At 42.4% G+C, this 13996-nt stretch overlaps 2 protein-coding genes across 2 annotated transcripts in view; one reads left to right on the top strand and one right to left on the bottom strand.

Annotated features, from left to right (window-relative positions):
• Positions 1-1524: 1524 nt before the first annotated feature.
• LOC103195072 (immunoglobulin-binding protein 1-like) lies at positions 1525-2556 on the bottom strand. Its single transcript, XM_042780656.1, has one exon. It carries the CDS (start codon positions 2542-2544, stop codon positions 1525-1527), a length of 1020 nt encoding a protein of 339 aa, XP_042636590.1. The 5' UTR covers positions 2545-2556.
• A 9639-nt stretch (positions 2557-12195) lies between these two features.
• Positions 12196-13996, top strand: part of STRN3 (striatin 3) — a 135855-nt gene continuing 134054 nt past the window's right edge. Inside the window, exon 1 of the mRNA XM_007938524.1 lies at positions 12196-12477. Within this exon, the coding sequence (XP_007936715.1) occupies positions 12196-12477 (282 nt within the window). The remainder of the gene's footprint in view (positions 12478-13996) is intronic.

Here is a 13996-nt window from a genome sequence, read left to right as displayed (position 1 = left end):
AGCCACTCCTCGGAAGGAAGGTTGGGCAATCCTACTTCCGTAGTGATACTGCCTCGGAAACCCAAGGAGGGGTCGCTATGAGTCGGGTTTGACTCGATGGCACATAACAACAACAACAACAAGTTAAAATCAAGCATTATTAAAAGCTGCGTTAATATGTTAGGGGCCTGAGGTTATCATTTAGAAATAATGGCTCGTAATAACAAATTCTTTTTGTAAATCAAAGCTCTGAAAGAAACAATGACACACAAAAATAACTGTATTAAACTCAAATTGGAGCTCAGGATACCTACACAACAGGATCTACTTTCTTTCTTAATTACATGGCTACAACTGTTTCAAATGAGTAATTATGTTTGATAGTGGTCTGAAAGACCCCTATTGCTATAACTTGAAAGTTATTATTCACTCTTAGTAACACCCAACTAACCATCTCTACTTCCATAGTGATACTGCTTTGGAAACCCAAGGAGGGGTAGCTATGAGTCGGGCCGATTCGATGGCACATAACAACAACAACAACAACCATCTCAGGCAGAAAGGATCATAACAATAAAAAACACTATTTTGGTACCAGGTGCTATTCTGATCATTTATTTCATTTAATCCTCATAACACCTATATAAAATAATGTTTTTATTCCCACTTTACAGTGTGAGGAGCTCTGGTAGCACTCACACTGTATGAGTGTCTAAGGCATCTCATTGGTAGGCAGAAGGTTGGTGGTTCAAACCCGCCAGCCACTCCACAGAAAGAAGATTGGGCAATCTACTTCTATAATGATTTACCGCCTTGGAAACCCAATGTGGGGTCACTATGAGTCGGAATAGACTCAACTGCAGTGATTTTGATTTTGGTTTGGTTACAGTGTGAAAACTGAATCACTTGCCAAACGTTAGATGGTAAAGTGCAAGAAGGACGAATCCCCTTGTCTGGATCCAGTGTCTGTGCTTTCATAGGCTGCTATTACCCCTTGGTTTGTCTCAAGAGGAGTAATTCAGTATAGTATGATCATGGATTCACATCTGCACTCTCCAATTACTAATATAAGGCTAGCTCTGGCCAGTTGTACTTTCTATACAAAAGTTATTATTGGTAAACATGCAGGTTTTGCCAATTTCAGTCTTGACCCTAAGCATATCACAAAAGGCACAATTCTTTTTTTTTTTTTTTTATTGTTCTGCAGAGGCCCATGTAATAGAAGGAATTTTTATTATTTTTTTAAAGAGAATTCATACAATCATTGATTATACAGAGCCATTTCTCAGTGCTCTTTTCTTTCCACTTAAGAAATTAGACTACACCATGATGAGGAGGATAATGCTGAAACAAGACTGTTGGCTCATCATCTAGGGTACAAATACAAACTTAATCATTTGACATTTTATTGAATGCAAAGCAAGATGAAGCATCTTTGCATCTGCTGTACACAGGTGAAGCAGAAGCCCAGGGAGGGGAAGACTGCACAGCTTTCCTTGGAGGGGAAGATGTGAGCCACTCTAGTCCCATCTTGTCATGAGAAGATTAACCCATGTTCTGTCTATTGCCATAACCCCTAGGATGGGTGTCCTTCCACTCATCCCACTCCCGGGCTCTGTGTAGCGTTTTCTCATCATCATCTTCCTTCTTTTGTTCCTGATCTTCCTGTTGGTGAGCTGATATTTTGAACTCTGCTGATGTCTTGATTATTCCCTGATCTGGTAATGTTCCACATTTCTGATGCTGCTCATACCAGTCATTCACTGTCATAGTTGCCAGGCTTGGATAACCAGCTCCAAATACCTTGGCTTGGGCCATGTCCCGGGTGAGAGTGAAGGGTTTCATTGGTGGCCTTTCTTGACGAGGTGAGTGAGAAGTTGAAGCCACGTTTGAAAAGCCTTTTTCTCTCAGGATCTTTATCTCTTGGTCAATGCTCTCAATCTCTTCCAAGCTGATATCGATCCACCTCTGAAGGTGAAGGAGATAATATTCACGAACATGCTCATCATCTGCTTGACCACTTTCCACACCAGATTTCAGTGCAGACAATCTATGCTCCGTCTCCTTCTTCTGCTTGTATCTCTCTATTTTAGCTTGTCTTTGAGATGCCATAGCAACAAAGCTACGATGGGCCATGGAGGAGCTAACAGTGTTATTTTCAGCTGAGTTGTTCTTGATTTTGGGCAGCTCAAACTCTGCCACATGATAGTTATGGCACTGAGTTAAGTAGTTTATAAAGTGTTCTCGAGCCCACTGCAAATGATCTAGACGCTTGCTGGGGTTGACTTGTTTCATGGCGAGGGCTCCTTGAAATGCTGGCACCAAGAGATACTTCAGGTCGGTGGAAGCAATCTCTTCAAAATCTTCATTTTGGCTGAACAAGTCGAGCTGCGATAACATTTCGGCAACCTTAGCAAGGAGGTCCAGTCCCTTGAACACCTTGTCCTGGACTAGCCTGGAACCGGTGGGTTCAGTTGCTACTTCTACTTCGTCCAGAAGCTGCTTGCTGGCTTCGAATAGGTCAGGAAGCCGTGGCAGCAGTAATTCGTCTTCAGCAGTTGCCATCTTGGGGTAGGGAGGAACGCAGAAGAAAAGGCACAATTCTAATGGATTGTTCACTTTTAGTGCAATTCAATGTAGAAGCAAAAATGCCTGAGAAGTGGTGCAATTAGATAATGTGAAAGTTTAGGACAGTAAAGCTCATGCTACATATTCAGTACAGTGGTTTTTTTTTTTCTTAGTGAGTCCCACCAATCTTTCTTTCTACTTCTAGTAAATAAAACATACCAGGCAAATATTGTCCAAGGCAAGTGTACAGACACATATCTAATTCAGTACCATTCTTATTCAGATCAGATGTCAGGGAATAAAGTGCAGCAACATGTTACAGCTCCTGCTGAATATACAAATACAAATAGGAGATTAAACTCGTCAGACAAGAATCTGCCTAACTGCTGCCCAGAGGATATTAATACTCAAATTTATCTCATTTATATCTTACAATCTTTGCACAATAAACATGTTACAATTTAATAGGAGTCAAGTAAAAATATTTCAGTAGCAGGGTTGTAATAAATATTTTCAGATCAAATGGCAGGCAATTTAAACTTTAAAAACACAAGTGGGAAGAAGTGGTGGTCATGGCAGTGGAGTGGTTTGGGTATCTCCCCAGATCTCCTCACAAAAATGGTTAGAGCAACTAAATAGCAAAAGAAAGTATCTATGGGCAACATCTTCACCAAAAACTAGATGAAAAATGTTCCCTTAATGCTGAAACACTAATGGGTGGAACCAAACCACCAACATACAGGGGTGACAGAGGCTGAGCAGACTGAAGAACTTAGAAATTCCAAGTGGGCTTGTGAGGAACAAAAGAGCCAAGGAACCATCCAGTGCAAGGGCCGTCTTATAGTGAGAACCCCAAAAGCCTGTCTTGTGAATCACGGTGGAACTAGGAGGAGGTCTGGCAGGGTTCCTTTAGCCAATGAGGGCTGGGGAAGGTCCCAGGGCAATGGGGCATCCAGGACCCTCGAGGTGCTCAGAAACACCCAGGGGAAATTTCTTTGTAGAAAGACAGACTCTGTACTGAGAGACTGGAGTCAGTCAGACTTGAAAAATTGAGAGAACACCAACAATTCTATAAAAAAAATAGGTAAGAGATATGAACACATAGTTGGCATGAGATGAAATGCCAATAGTCCTTAAACATACAAAAAGATACTGTTGCTCCTAACACAAAAAATAACAATTAAAAATACATCGATATACCAGGTTTTATTCTACAAGTTTGACTACATGCTCAATAAGAAAGTCTATGGGAAAACAGAAGTTCTTGTACAAAACCAGCTGGACTACAAACCTATGAATATACCCTTTGACTAAGCAATCCTATTTCTAAAAATCTATCCTAATTTAGTTTTGCTACAGGCAAAAAATAGGGAGCTCTGCTGGTATAGTGTCTAAGGCATCTGACTGCTAACCATAAGGTTGGCGGTTCAAACCTACTAGTCACTCCTCGGAAGGAAGATGGGGTAATCTACTTCCGTAGTGATACTGCCTCGGAAACCCAAGGAGGGGTTGCTATGAGTCAGGTTTGACTTCATGGCACATAACAACATATATGTGTGTGTGTATATATATATATAAAATATGGGGCAATGTACTTCTGTAGAGTACATTGTATTTCTGTAGAGAGATGACCTCAGAAACTCAAGGAGGGGTCGCTATGAGTCGGATCCGACTCGAAGGCTGTGAGTTCGGTTTTTGATTTCCAGGCAAAAATAAAGAGATATTTATACATGAGACTATTAGTTGTAGTATTGTTGACAATTAAATCCATTCAGTGGTGGATTTTGAAGCTGTAACAAAGAATTGGGAAGCTCTCTTTACTTAGATTATGGTCTTTAAATACCATCCTGCTAAAAGGGTTTAGGATTCTCCCTTAGAGAAGTAGCTGAATCCAAGTCTGGGGCAGAAATATATGGTATGAGCCTAGGACATTTGCTTTAGGTTAGTCTAATAATAGAAAGACAAAACTAAAGATAACAATCACTTACAAATATGTTATAAAAATATGTTTTTGTGAATTTACGCCAAAGTTAAAACATTCTCCAAAGAGAACAGTGTCTCTAGCATAGGTTTCCTGAGAATGTGTCCCCTGCTATTTCAAAGGGAGACAAATCCTGTTTCCAAACTTGTTAAATTATTACCTAGGAAAGTTTTGGCAACTTCCCATCCAGTCACATTTTCCAATCATTTTGCTCTCATGTTTACAGACTTGGTTGTTCCCTTTAGCCAATGTCCAGGAGGGACTTGGCTCCAGGCAATCTCCCCCCCCCCCCCAATTCTGATATCTCTGAGTTAGTTATACAACATTATCATAGCCTACTTCTTTCTGACTCACATTACCCAGGAGACAATTAGGGAATGAACTCAGACTAAAATTTTATACAGCATGCTGTTTCTAAACGCTTTGGTGTCCGTTTTTCTATAATCTATGAAGGTCCTTTTACTTTTCTTTTCCATACAATATACTATTTGAATGGTTAAGTGCCCTGCATATATTTCTACAATTTTCTCAGCCATAGGCTTTAATGAGAAGTGGATATCTGATTTTATTTGGCAGGTTAAACCATGGGGCAAGTCAAAGCTGCCTCCTCTGTTTCTGTTCCATCTGCATTATAGTTTATTCCCTGCCAATTCTTCTCAAAGATCTTCCTCTATGTTCTAGTATTTATTTGCTCTTTGATTATGATCATAAATACTTCAAGACTCTGAAATGACCTGAAAATGATTTCAAATGTACAGATGAGTTGGGAATAGGAGACAGTAATAATGTACCCATTGATGGGGCTGTAGGAGGCAGAACAGTGATGGGATACTTTGTTTCTTGTTTCCAAATAAGAGTGGGAACCACTTCCTATTCTATTAAGGGCTTGCTGAAGTGACTGAGAGAACTCTTATCTCAGATTTTTCTTCACCCCAAGCAGATAAGAATACTTGTCACAACTTTTGTAGATTATGCAATAAAATGAATAGATTAATTTATGTAAACCAGTTTAAATCCTTTGGCAGAAGGATGTTAGACACAGGTAGTATAGGGAATGATATAGTGCTATCAAGGAGCTCTGGTGGCATAGTGCCTAAGGCACTGACTGCTAGCCAGAAGGCTAGTAGTTCAAACCCACTAGCCACTCCTCGGAAGGAAGTCTGGGCAATCTACTTCCATAGTGATACCACCTCAGAAACCCAAGGAGGGGTTGCTATTGACTCAATGGTAGTGAGTGTTAGTTTTATTTAGTGTTCAAAGGCAAGTTCAAAACACTTTTATATCAGGTACCAGAACAACTGGAAGAAAGTATCTGAGTGTTAACTACTTCTGATTTATTTAAAAGCCTGGAATTCCTTAACATGTCTTTGCTAATATTATATGTCTGTGTGTGTGTGTGGTGGTGGTTGTTGTTACGTGCTGTCAAGTTGAACTTAACTCATAGTGACCCCTCCTTGGGTTTCTGAGGCAGTAGCTCTGGTAGCGTAGTGCCTAAGGCACTTGACTGCTAACCAGGAAACTGGCGGTTCAAACCCACCAGCCACTCCTCGGAAGGAAGAAGGGGCAATCTACTTCCCTAGTGATACTGCCTAGGAAACCCAAGGAGGGGTTGCTATGAGTCAGGTTTGACTTCATGGCACATAACAACAACAACATATATATATATATACATATATGTGAAATATGACAAGCCCATTTTTGTCAAAGATAGAATAAGCAGACAGGTACCTAAAAGTAGCTAATGGGAAAAACAAGCACTTGAAAAGTCTAAACTTATTAAAGATATAAGCAGGTATTCTTGAAAATCGTTAACAGTAGGTTGAAACTGGGAGAGTTTTATGGGAGAAGAAAACCAAAAAACCAAACTCACTGCTGTGGAGTCAGATCCAACTCATAGCAACCCCTCCTTCAGTTTCCAAGGTGGTATCACTATGGAAATAGATTGTCCAACCTTCCCTCCAAGGAGTAATAAGGAGAGGAGGGATGAATAAGGACAGAACAAATACAAGTTTCAATGCTGAGACTGAAAAAAGGAAATGACTCAGCCACGGTTTAGGGAAAAAGTTCCAGTTATGTGAGTTACAGGTGATAATGGGACCCGGGAGCGCTCTTTACCTGCAAGGATAATATTGTAGGAGCTCGATGCAGAGTGTTTCCAGGTATCACAGACTAGATTCTATGGGCAGAATATTGAATGATGCAGGAAACATCAAGAGAAGATGGCAGGAATACACAGAGTCACTGTACCAAAAAGAACTGATCGACCTTCATCCATTTCAGGAAGTGGCATATGATCTAGAACCAATGGTAATGAAGGAAGAAGTCAAAGCTGCAATGAAAGAACTGGCAAAGAACAAGGCTCCGGGAATTGATGGCATACTGATTGAGATATTTCAACAAACAGATGCCCCATTGGAGGCACTCACTCAGTTATGCCAAGAGATTTGGAAGACAGCTACCTGGCCAACTGACTGGAAGAGATCCATATTTGTGCCCATTCCAAAGAAAGGTGATCCCACAGAATGTGGAAATTATAGAAGAATATCATTAATATCACACGCAAGTAAGATCTTACTGAAGATAATTCAGAAACGTTTGCAGCAGTGTATTGACAGAGAACTTTCAGAGGTTCAAGCCGGATTCAGAAGAGGACGTGGAACAAGGGATATCATAGCTGTTGTCAGATGGATCTTGGCTCAAGGCAAAGAATACCAGAAAGATGTTTACTTGTGTTTTATTGACTATGCAAAGGTATTTGATTGTGTGGATCATGACAAATTATGGATAACATTGAGAAGAATGGGAATTCCCAAGCACTTGATTGTACTCATGAGGAATCTGTACCTTGATCAGGAGGCTGTCGTTCGAACAGAACAAGGGGACACTACATGGTTTAAAATCAAGAAGGGAGTGCGTCAGGGTTGTATTCTTTCTCCACACTTATTCAATCTATATGCTGAGCAAATAATCCGAGAAGCTGGACTATATGAAGAAAAACGTGGTATCAGGATTGGAGGAAGAATCATTAACAACCTGAGATATGCAGACGATACAACTTTGCTTGCTGAAAGTGAGGATGACTTAAGGCACCTACTGATGAAGGTTGAAGAATACAGTCTGAAGTATGGATTACGTCTCAATATAAAGAAAACAAAAATCCTCACAACTGGACCAATGAGCAGCATCACAATAAATGGAGAGAAGATTGAGGTTGTCAAAGAATTCACATTGCTTGGTTCTACAATCGATGCCAACGGAAGGAGCAGTCAGGACATTAGACGACGTGTAGCATTGGGAAAGTCAACTACAAAGGAACTGTATCAAGTGCTGAGGAGCAAGGATATCTCCTTGAGGACTAAGGTGCACCTGACACAAGCTATGATATTTCCAATCGCCTTGTATGCATGTGAGAGCTGGACAATGAATAAGGAAGACCGAAGAAGAGTTGATGCTTTTGAGTTGTGGTGCTGGCGAAGAATGCTGAAAGTACCGTGGACTGCTAAAAGAACTAACAGATCTGTCCTGGAGGAAGTGCAGCCAGAATGCTCCTTGGAAGCAAGAATGGCCAGACTTTGTCTCACCTATTTTGGTCATGTTGTAAGAAGGGACCATTCCCTGGAGAAGGATGTCATGCTTGGTAGGGTGGAGGGTTAAAGAAAGAGGGGGAGGCCTTGAACGAGATGGATTGATACAGTGGCTGCGATGATGGGCTCAAGTATAGCAGAGATTGTGGGGCTGGCGCGGGATCGGGCAGTGTTTCGTTCTGCTGTGCATGGGGTCGCTATGAGTCGGAAACGACTCGACGGCACTTAACAACAACAACAACAATGCAGAGTGTTTCCAGGTATCACAGACAGAAAGTAAAATATCAAAACATTCTGCAAACAAAATATTCTCCTTGATATTTCTTTACATTTATACTAGGACACTTCCAGTCACTGAACATAAAATACAGCTGGTTTAATTTTATCAAAAATTAGTAAAAATGAATGAGGTGAAGGAAAAATGTTCATATTAGTCTAGTCTAAATTTATTAATTAAACATTTTTTGAGGATGTACACCGTACCAGACACTGGGAGTTACCAACAAGAGCGGCACAGGCTCTGCCCCCTAGGATTCTACAATTTTGTAGATTCATGGCTAAGGATTCTATGGTCTGGGAATAACATAGCCGGGATTGATTGTATTATTAGCATTTATAAAACGATGCTTAAATATGTGCTTAAAACTAGACTGTAAACTCCATGAAGACAGAGATTACATCTGATTGGTTCACAGTGTATCACCAGGGACTAGGAGAATATCTGAAAACAGTGGCCAATCAAATATTTTTAAAATAAACAAATGAGGGAAGCAAAGATTTATTGTGCACCTGTTACATGCTAAGCCTTTCTTTCAAAGCATTTAATGTGTCACTGACAGTACATAGATGATTTAAATTAAAGAAAAACCAGTTGCTTTCGAGTTGGGAACTAACTTTGTAGGGTTTTCAATGGCTGATTTTTCAGATTATTGCCAGGCCTTTCTTCTGAGGCTCCTCTGATTGGACTCAAATCAGTTAGCAGTTGAACACATTAATGTTAACTGTTTGCATCACCCAGGGACTCTGATAATTTAAATAAAGTATAACAAATATTAAGAGGTAAACATGAGATGCTGTTAGGATAGCTGCTAAATAATTCAGGGATTTGGAAAGCTTCTTGAGGAGGTAATGCTTGAGCTGAGTTTTGAAGAAAGAAGGGAAGGAAAGGCAATGGGACACATCTTGTGTTAAATCACCATGGAATGAAGTGGCATTATATATTTGAGGAACCAAAAAAAGTGCAATTTGTCTGGAGAGAAGAGTAGAGTGGGGTGATGGAATGATGGTAGATTAGGCTCTAGGGAGGATTTAGAATTTAAAAGCCCTTTATACGTTAAGCTAAAATTTTGAGATTTATCCTAAAAGCTTTGAATGGTCACTAACATATTTTAAGCAGAGGAATGACAGGCTTGGATTTGCTTTTCAGGAAGATCACTCAAGCAGCAGCAGTAGTGGTCAGAAGCATTAGAAGTGGGAAGGTTTAAATTAAGGTATGAATGGAGACAATGGAATTGATGTGGAAGACATTACTGAGAGAGATTGGATGTGAGGCTGAGTGAAAGGTACTGGAATGACTTTAAGCCTCATGCTTGGGTATGGTAATACATATGAAGCTAAGACACAAGAGAGGAGAACTTTTCAGTTTTGATTTTGAGGGTGAGGAGAAAAGAGCCATTACAGATTCAGTTTTTGAGTCAATGGTGGCTATTACTGAGTTGGCCCCCAACTCCTGGCAACCCCTTGTACTCTCATGATCTATGGGGTATCCATTAGCTGATTTTTTCGAAACAGATCACCAGGCCTTTCTGCCCAGTCTGTCTTAGTCTGGAAGCTTCACCAAAACCTATTCAGTATCACAGCAGCATTAAAGGTTCCACTGACAGATGGTGGTGGCTGCCCCTGAGGTGCCCTGGCAGGGAATTGAACTCTTCATAGAAGCAAGACTTCTACCACTGAACTACCACCCTGACTTTGAGGTACTTATGTTTTGTAAGTATGTATGTTCTTTTTCTTTGACAGTAACATCTTGGAGGTCAACCATAACTTCTTATAGAAATTTCTTAGTATATATAGGTCTTCAGGCACCATGGTATTTCTTAAGTGTTTATATGCTGTGAGGTTCCCCCGAAAGTAATAAGATTGAATAAGCAAGTTTTATGCTGGTCACTATAAAATGGGGAAATTATACTTTAATGATACAGGGAAATAGCTTTTAATGAATAGTGCTGTGATCTAAGACTATCATTTCATATGTAGACAAAACACAGCAGCATGGGGAACAAGTCCAATCAACTCTCCGCTAAAGTATAAGAACAATAAAGCAGTCATGACAAAATGCACCACTTTAACTCTTTGAAACTAAATCCAGAGTGGAAGTGTATATTCTCTAGTGAAAATTTTACTGGCTTGTGTGGTAGAGAAGAAAAACAATCTAAAAAAATGCAACTAATTTCAGACGCAATTTTCCTGCAGAGCTGTAATTACTTTATCTCTTTTTCTTATTACAGTTGTTACGTGTTATTTTTGTATTGTTTTTCAATCAAGTGATTAGATATACACTTTTAAAAATTCACCAGTTCATTAGTTTCCTAGGTAAGTAAAACCAAAAAACCAAACTCACTGCCGCTGAGTCCGATCCGACTCATAGCGACCCCTCCTTGGGTTTCCGGGGAGTATCATTAGGGAAGTAGATCGCCCAATCTTCCTTCTGAGGAGTAGCTGGTGGGTTTGAACCACCAGCCTTCTGGTTAGCAGTCTAATGCTTTAGGCCCTAGTCTACCAGAGCTCCTAAAGTGCATAAAGATACACACAACTGTAGTTAAAAAACTAATCTCGCCTTTTATGCATATATTCACTAAAACTTAAGTGGCCTGGGAAAACATTTTCCCCTTTTATCTGGGATTTTAAGTTGTATTCATGAAGCCTTTATTTTCTATTTCGATCAAAATATTCTGCCATTAATAGTAATTATTTATGAGAAAGAACTTATTCACTCCAAAACCGTCAATCGTTAAACTAACCAGTCTCCTTCAAAGTTTTCTTCTTCCCTCCACCCACCACTGTCAAAATCTAAAGCATTTCAGTGCCTCCCTTCTCAAGAAAAGAAAAAAAGAAAAGAAACAATCGTTCTTGCTGTCCTTCCAAACCTCCAAAACACAACTCTCATGGAAGAACAGGAAAGAAGAGGGTAAGCAAAGTGGAACAAGTTGCGACCGGCTACCCGGCGCACAGAAATCGGATAAAAAACCTCGGGCTCGAGACGAAGACCACAAGGACCTGGTTTTTTTTGCCAGAAGAGTCGAATCCCAAAGACCAGGGAAGTGGCAGGTGCTAAAAAACCAGAAAGTGACAACCAGGGAAAGAGGCCCGATTCTCTGGGACTGCCAGAAACACGCAAGGAATGCAAAAGAAACGTCAAGAATCCGGGACGGGCTGCGGTCGGCCAGAGTAACCAGTCTGCTTAAAGCATAGCTCCGAAGATGGGCACGCGACCGAGCCCCCTCAGTGGGCAATGACGCCGGAAGGCTGCCTCCTCTAAGGAAATCAATAATCTCAAAGACAGGAGTCAAACTGCCTCCAAAAGTTGGAGTCCCATTCCCAGTGCCCGCATCCAGACACCAGGAGAGGACTGGGGGTGGGCGTACGAGCGGGTCCAGAGCTCCTTACCCGCCCTCTAACGGCAAGCCTCAATGAGTCCCACAGTGCGCCTGCGTAAAGTAAGGCCGGACTCTATTTGGCTATTTGGCGTGCGGCCGCAGCGTCGTTCTCTACCCAGCATGCAGCGCGGGAGCGACGGCCCTACGTCTACCCCTTTCCAACCCTACCCTCTCTCCCCACTCCCGCCACGGCCCCCCCCCCTTTCCCTAAAGTGAGTGACTGAGACGGGCAGATGGAGGAGGGACTGTAATGGCGGCGGCCGGCAGCTCCTCGCTCTGACCCACGGCAAGCACACTGCCAACTACCCCCTTCCCGCCCCTCTCCCGGCCGGCCTCCGCCCCGCCACCAGCGCGGGGCTATCCTCCACAGTCCCTCTCCCCAGCTGTCTGCGTTTTGCCCTGAGCCCCGCCTGGGGCCCCACACACAATGGACGAGCTCGCTGGAGGCGGTGGTGGAGGTCCGGGGATGTCGGCACCTCCCCGGCAGCAGCAGGGACCTGGGGGGAACATGAACCTTTCGCCGGGGGGGAATGGAGCGGCGGGCGGCGGGGGTCCTCCGGCCGCCGAGGGAGCGGGCCCCACGGCAGGCCCCGAGCTGTCCCGGCCGCAGCAGTACACTATCCCGGGGATACTGCACTACATCCAGCACGAGTGGGCTCGATTCGAGATGGAGCGGGCGCACTGGGAGGTGGAGCGGGCCGAACTGCAGGTACCTCGTTGGGGACCGTGTGCGGGGAGTCTGCGGCGGCGGCGGCGGGGATCTCAGCCGGGGGGTGGGGGTGGGGCCGGGACTCCTCTCAGACCGAACCCAGTGCTTTGGGCAACCGAGAGGAACCTACCTGTGCGGTTCTGGGCGGCAGTTCTGGTACGGCTCTTCCTGAGTCCCCCTCCCCCTTTCCCGCAGAAGCTTGCGCCCCAACCCTCACTCGCTGCGCGGTGCGGGCTTCCTTGGGGCAGCCATTTTGGCTTTTAGTATGGCGTCTTGCGGGGGGCTCCTCCGGAGGCGGCCTTCCCGGGCCTCCGGGGCTTAGGGCCGAGAGCCTCTCTGTGGAGATTCCGGCGTGGGGCTGATGGGCACTGCGGTTGTTCTCATTTGTCCTTCTTGGGGTGGAGAACCTGAGTAAGGGGCGTAGGATGGGCATTTTACCATTTTTTTCTAAACACCCTCCGCCTTCCGATTTGGGTTTTCTGACCTCCTCCCCCGGCTTGGTAAGCACTTGCCCCTTGACAGGTACTCTGCTTTCCTGGGCTGCTACCAAACCCAACGGCTTGAGGCTTACTTAGGAAGTTTTCGTTTCCTGCCTGTCAACTTTTAAGTGCCTTCTTACCTGAGATGTTTCCTTATTCACTTGATCCTTTGCAGTTTTTCCTTACTGATTGAGTATTTATCTCAAAATTGCATTTTTCTTTTTAGCGTGCCTTCCACCGGACATCTCCCCCTCTTATACTCATTAAACAAACAAAAAAAGCCAAACTAGACTCTCTTGTATTTGCGAACGGCTGAGAAAAAATTTAGCATAACTTGAAGTAAAACGTACTTGTCTATTACTACTAACTCATCCAAGGGAAAAGTTAAATGTACTTAGAAGCCATCATCCTCATAAATGAGCCAGACTCATTCCTGTTAAGGATGCGCTTAGAACGTTTAAACCTAACTTTTGGAAAGTATTGGTAGTAAAGGAACCCATATCTTGGATTTAAAAATTGCTGTATCTTTTTGAAAAGATTATTCAACTTTTTCGAGTATTTGTGTTTATTTTTAAATCATTTCCAGGCAAAATTAGGCTTAGAAGAAAAAAGTGTGCATCTAAATACTGGTGCACCTGTTTTCAGACTAGTATGTATTTAGAACGTAAGCATTCTTGTTTGCTATTATACATGTCATATATGTACATGTCTGTCACATATTTCTATGGTGAATAATTATGAAAATGTAGTATTGGAAGATGGATTAATTTTGAAAGTGTGCCCTCACGTATGAATCCCTTCAGTTTGATTTGAACTTGGAAACTGTCATTTGTTTACACAAAGTGGGTAAAGGTAAATTTTTTAAAAAATAAGTACTTGCATATTCTGACACTTGATCAGACTTGGGAAAACTAATTATAGAGCAACCCCTGTCAATTCAGTATTTTTTTTTTTTTAGGATTTGGGTGAAGATTTACAGAGTAAATTCACTTTTCATACAGCAGTTCACATATACTTTGTCTCATGTCATTGACCAAAAT

Source organism: Orycteropus afer, unplaced genomic scaffold (assembly GCF_000298275.1).
Source record: "Orycteropus afer afer isolate SDZICR_OR568_19922 unplaced genomic scaffold, OryAfe1.0 scaffold00051, whole genome shotgun sequence".
Lineage (NCBI taxonomy): Eukaryota > Metazoa > Chordata > Mammalia > Tubulidentata > Orycteropodidae > Orycteropus > Orycteropus afer.
The sequence above is the reverse complement of the archived record's forward strand: the minus strand, read 5'-3'. Positions and strand labels throughout refer to the sequence as shown.

Excerpts from the sequence above, each read along its gene's own strand:
- LOC103195072 (XM_042780656.1), bottom strand. The coding sequence starts at position 2,544 with ATGGCAACTGCTGAAGACGAATTACTGCTGCCACGGCTTCCTGACCTA.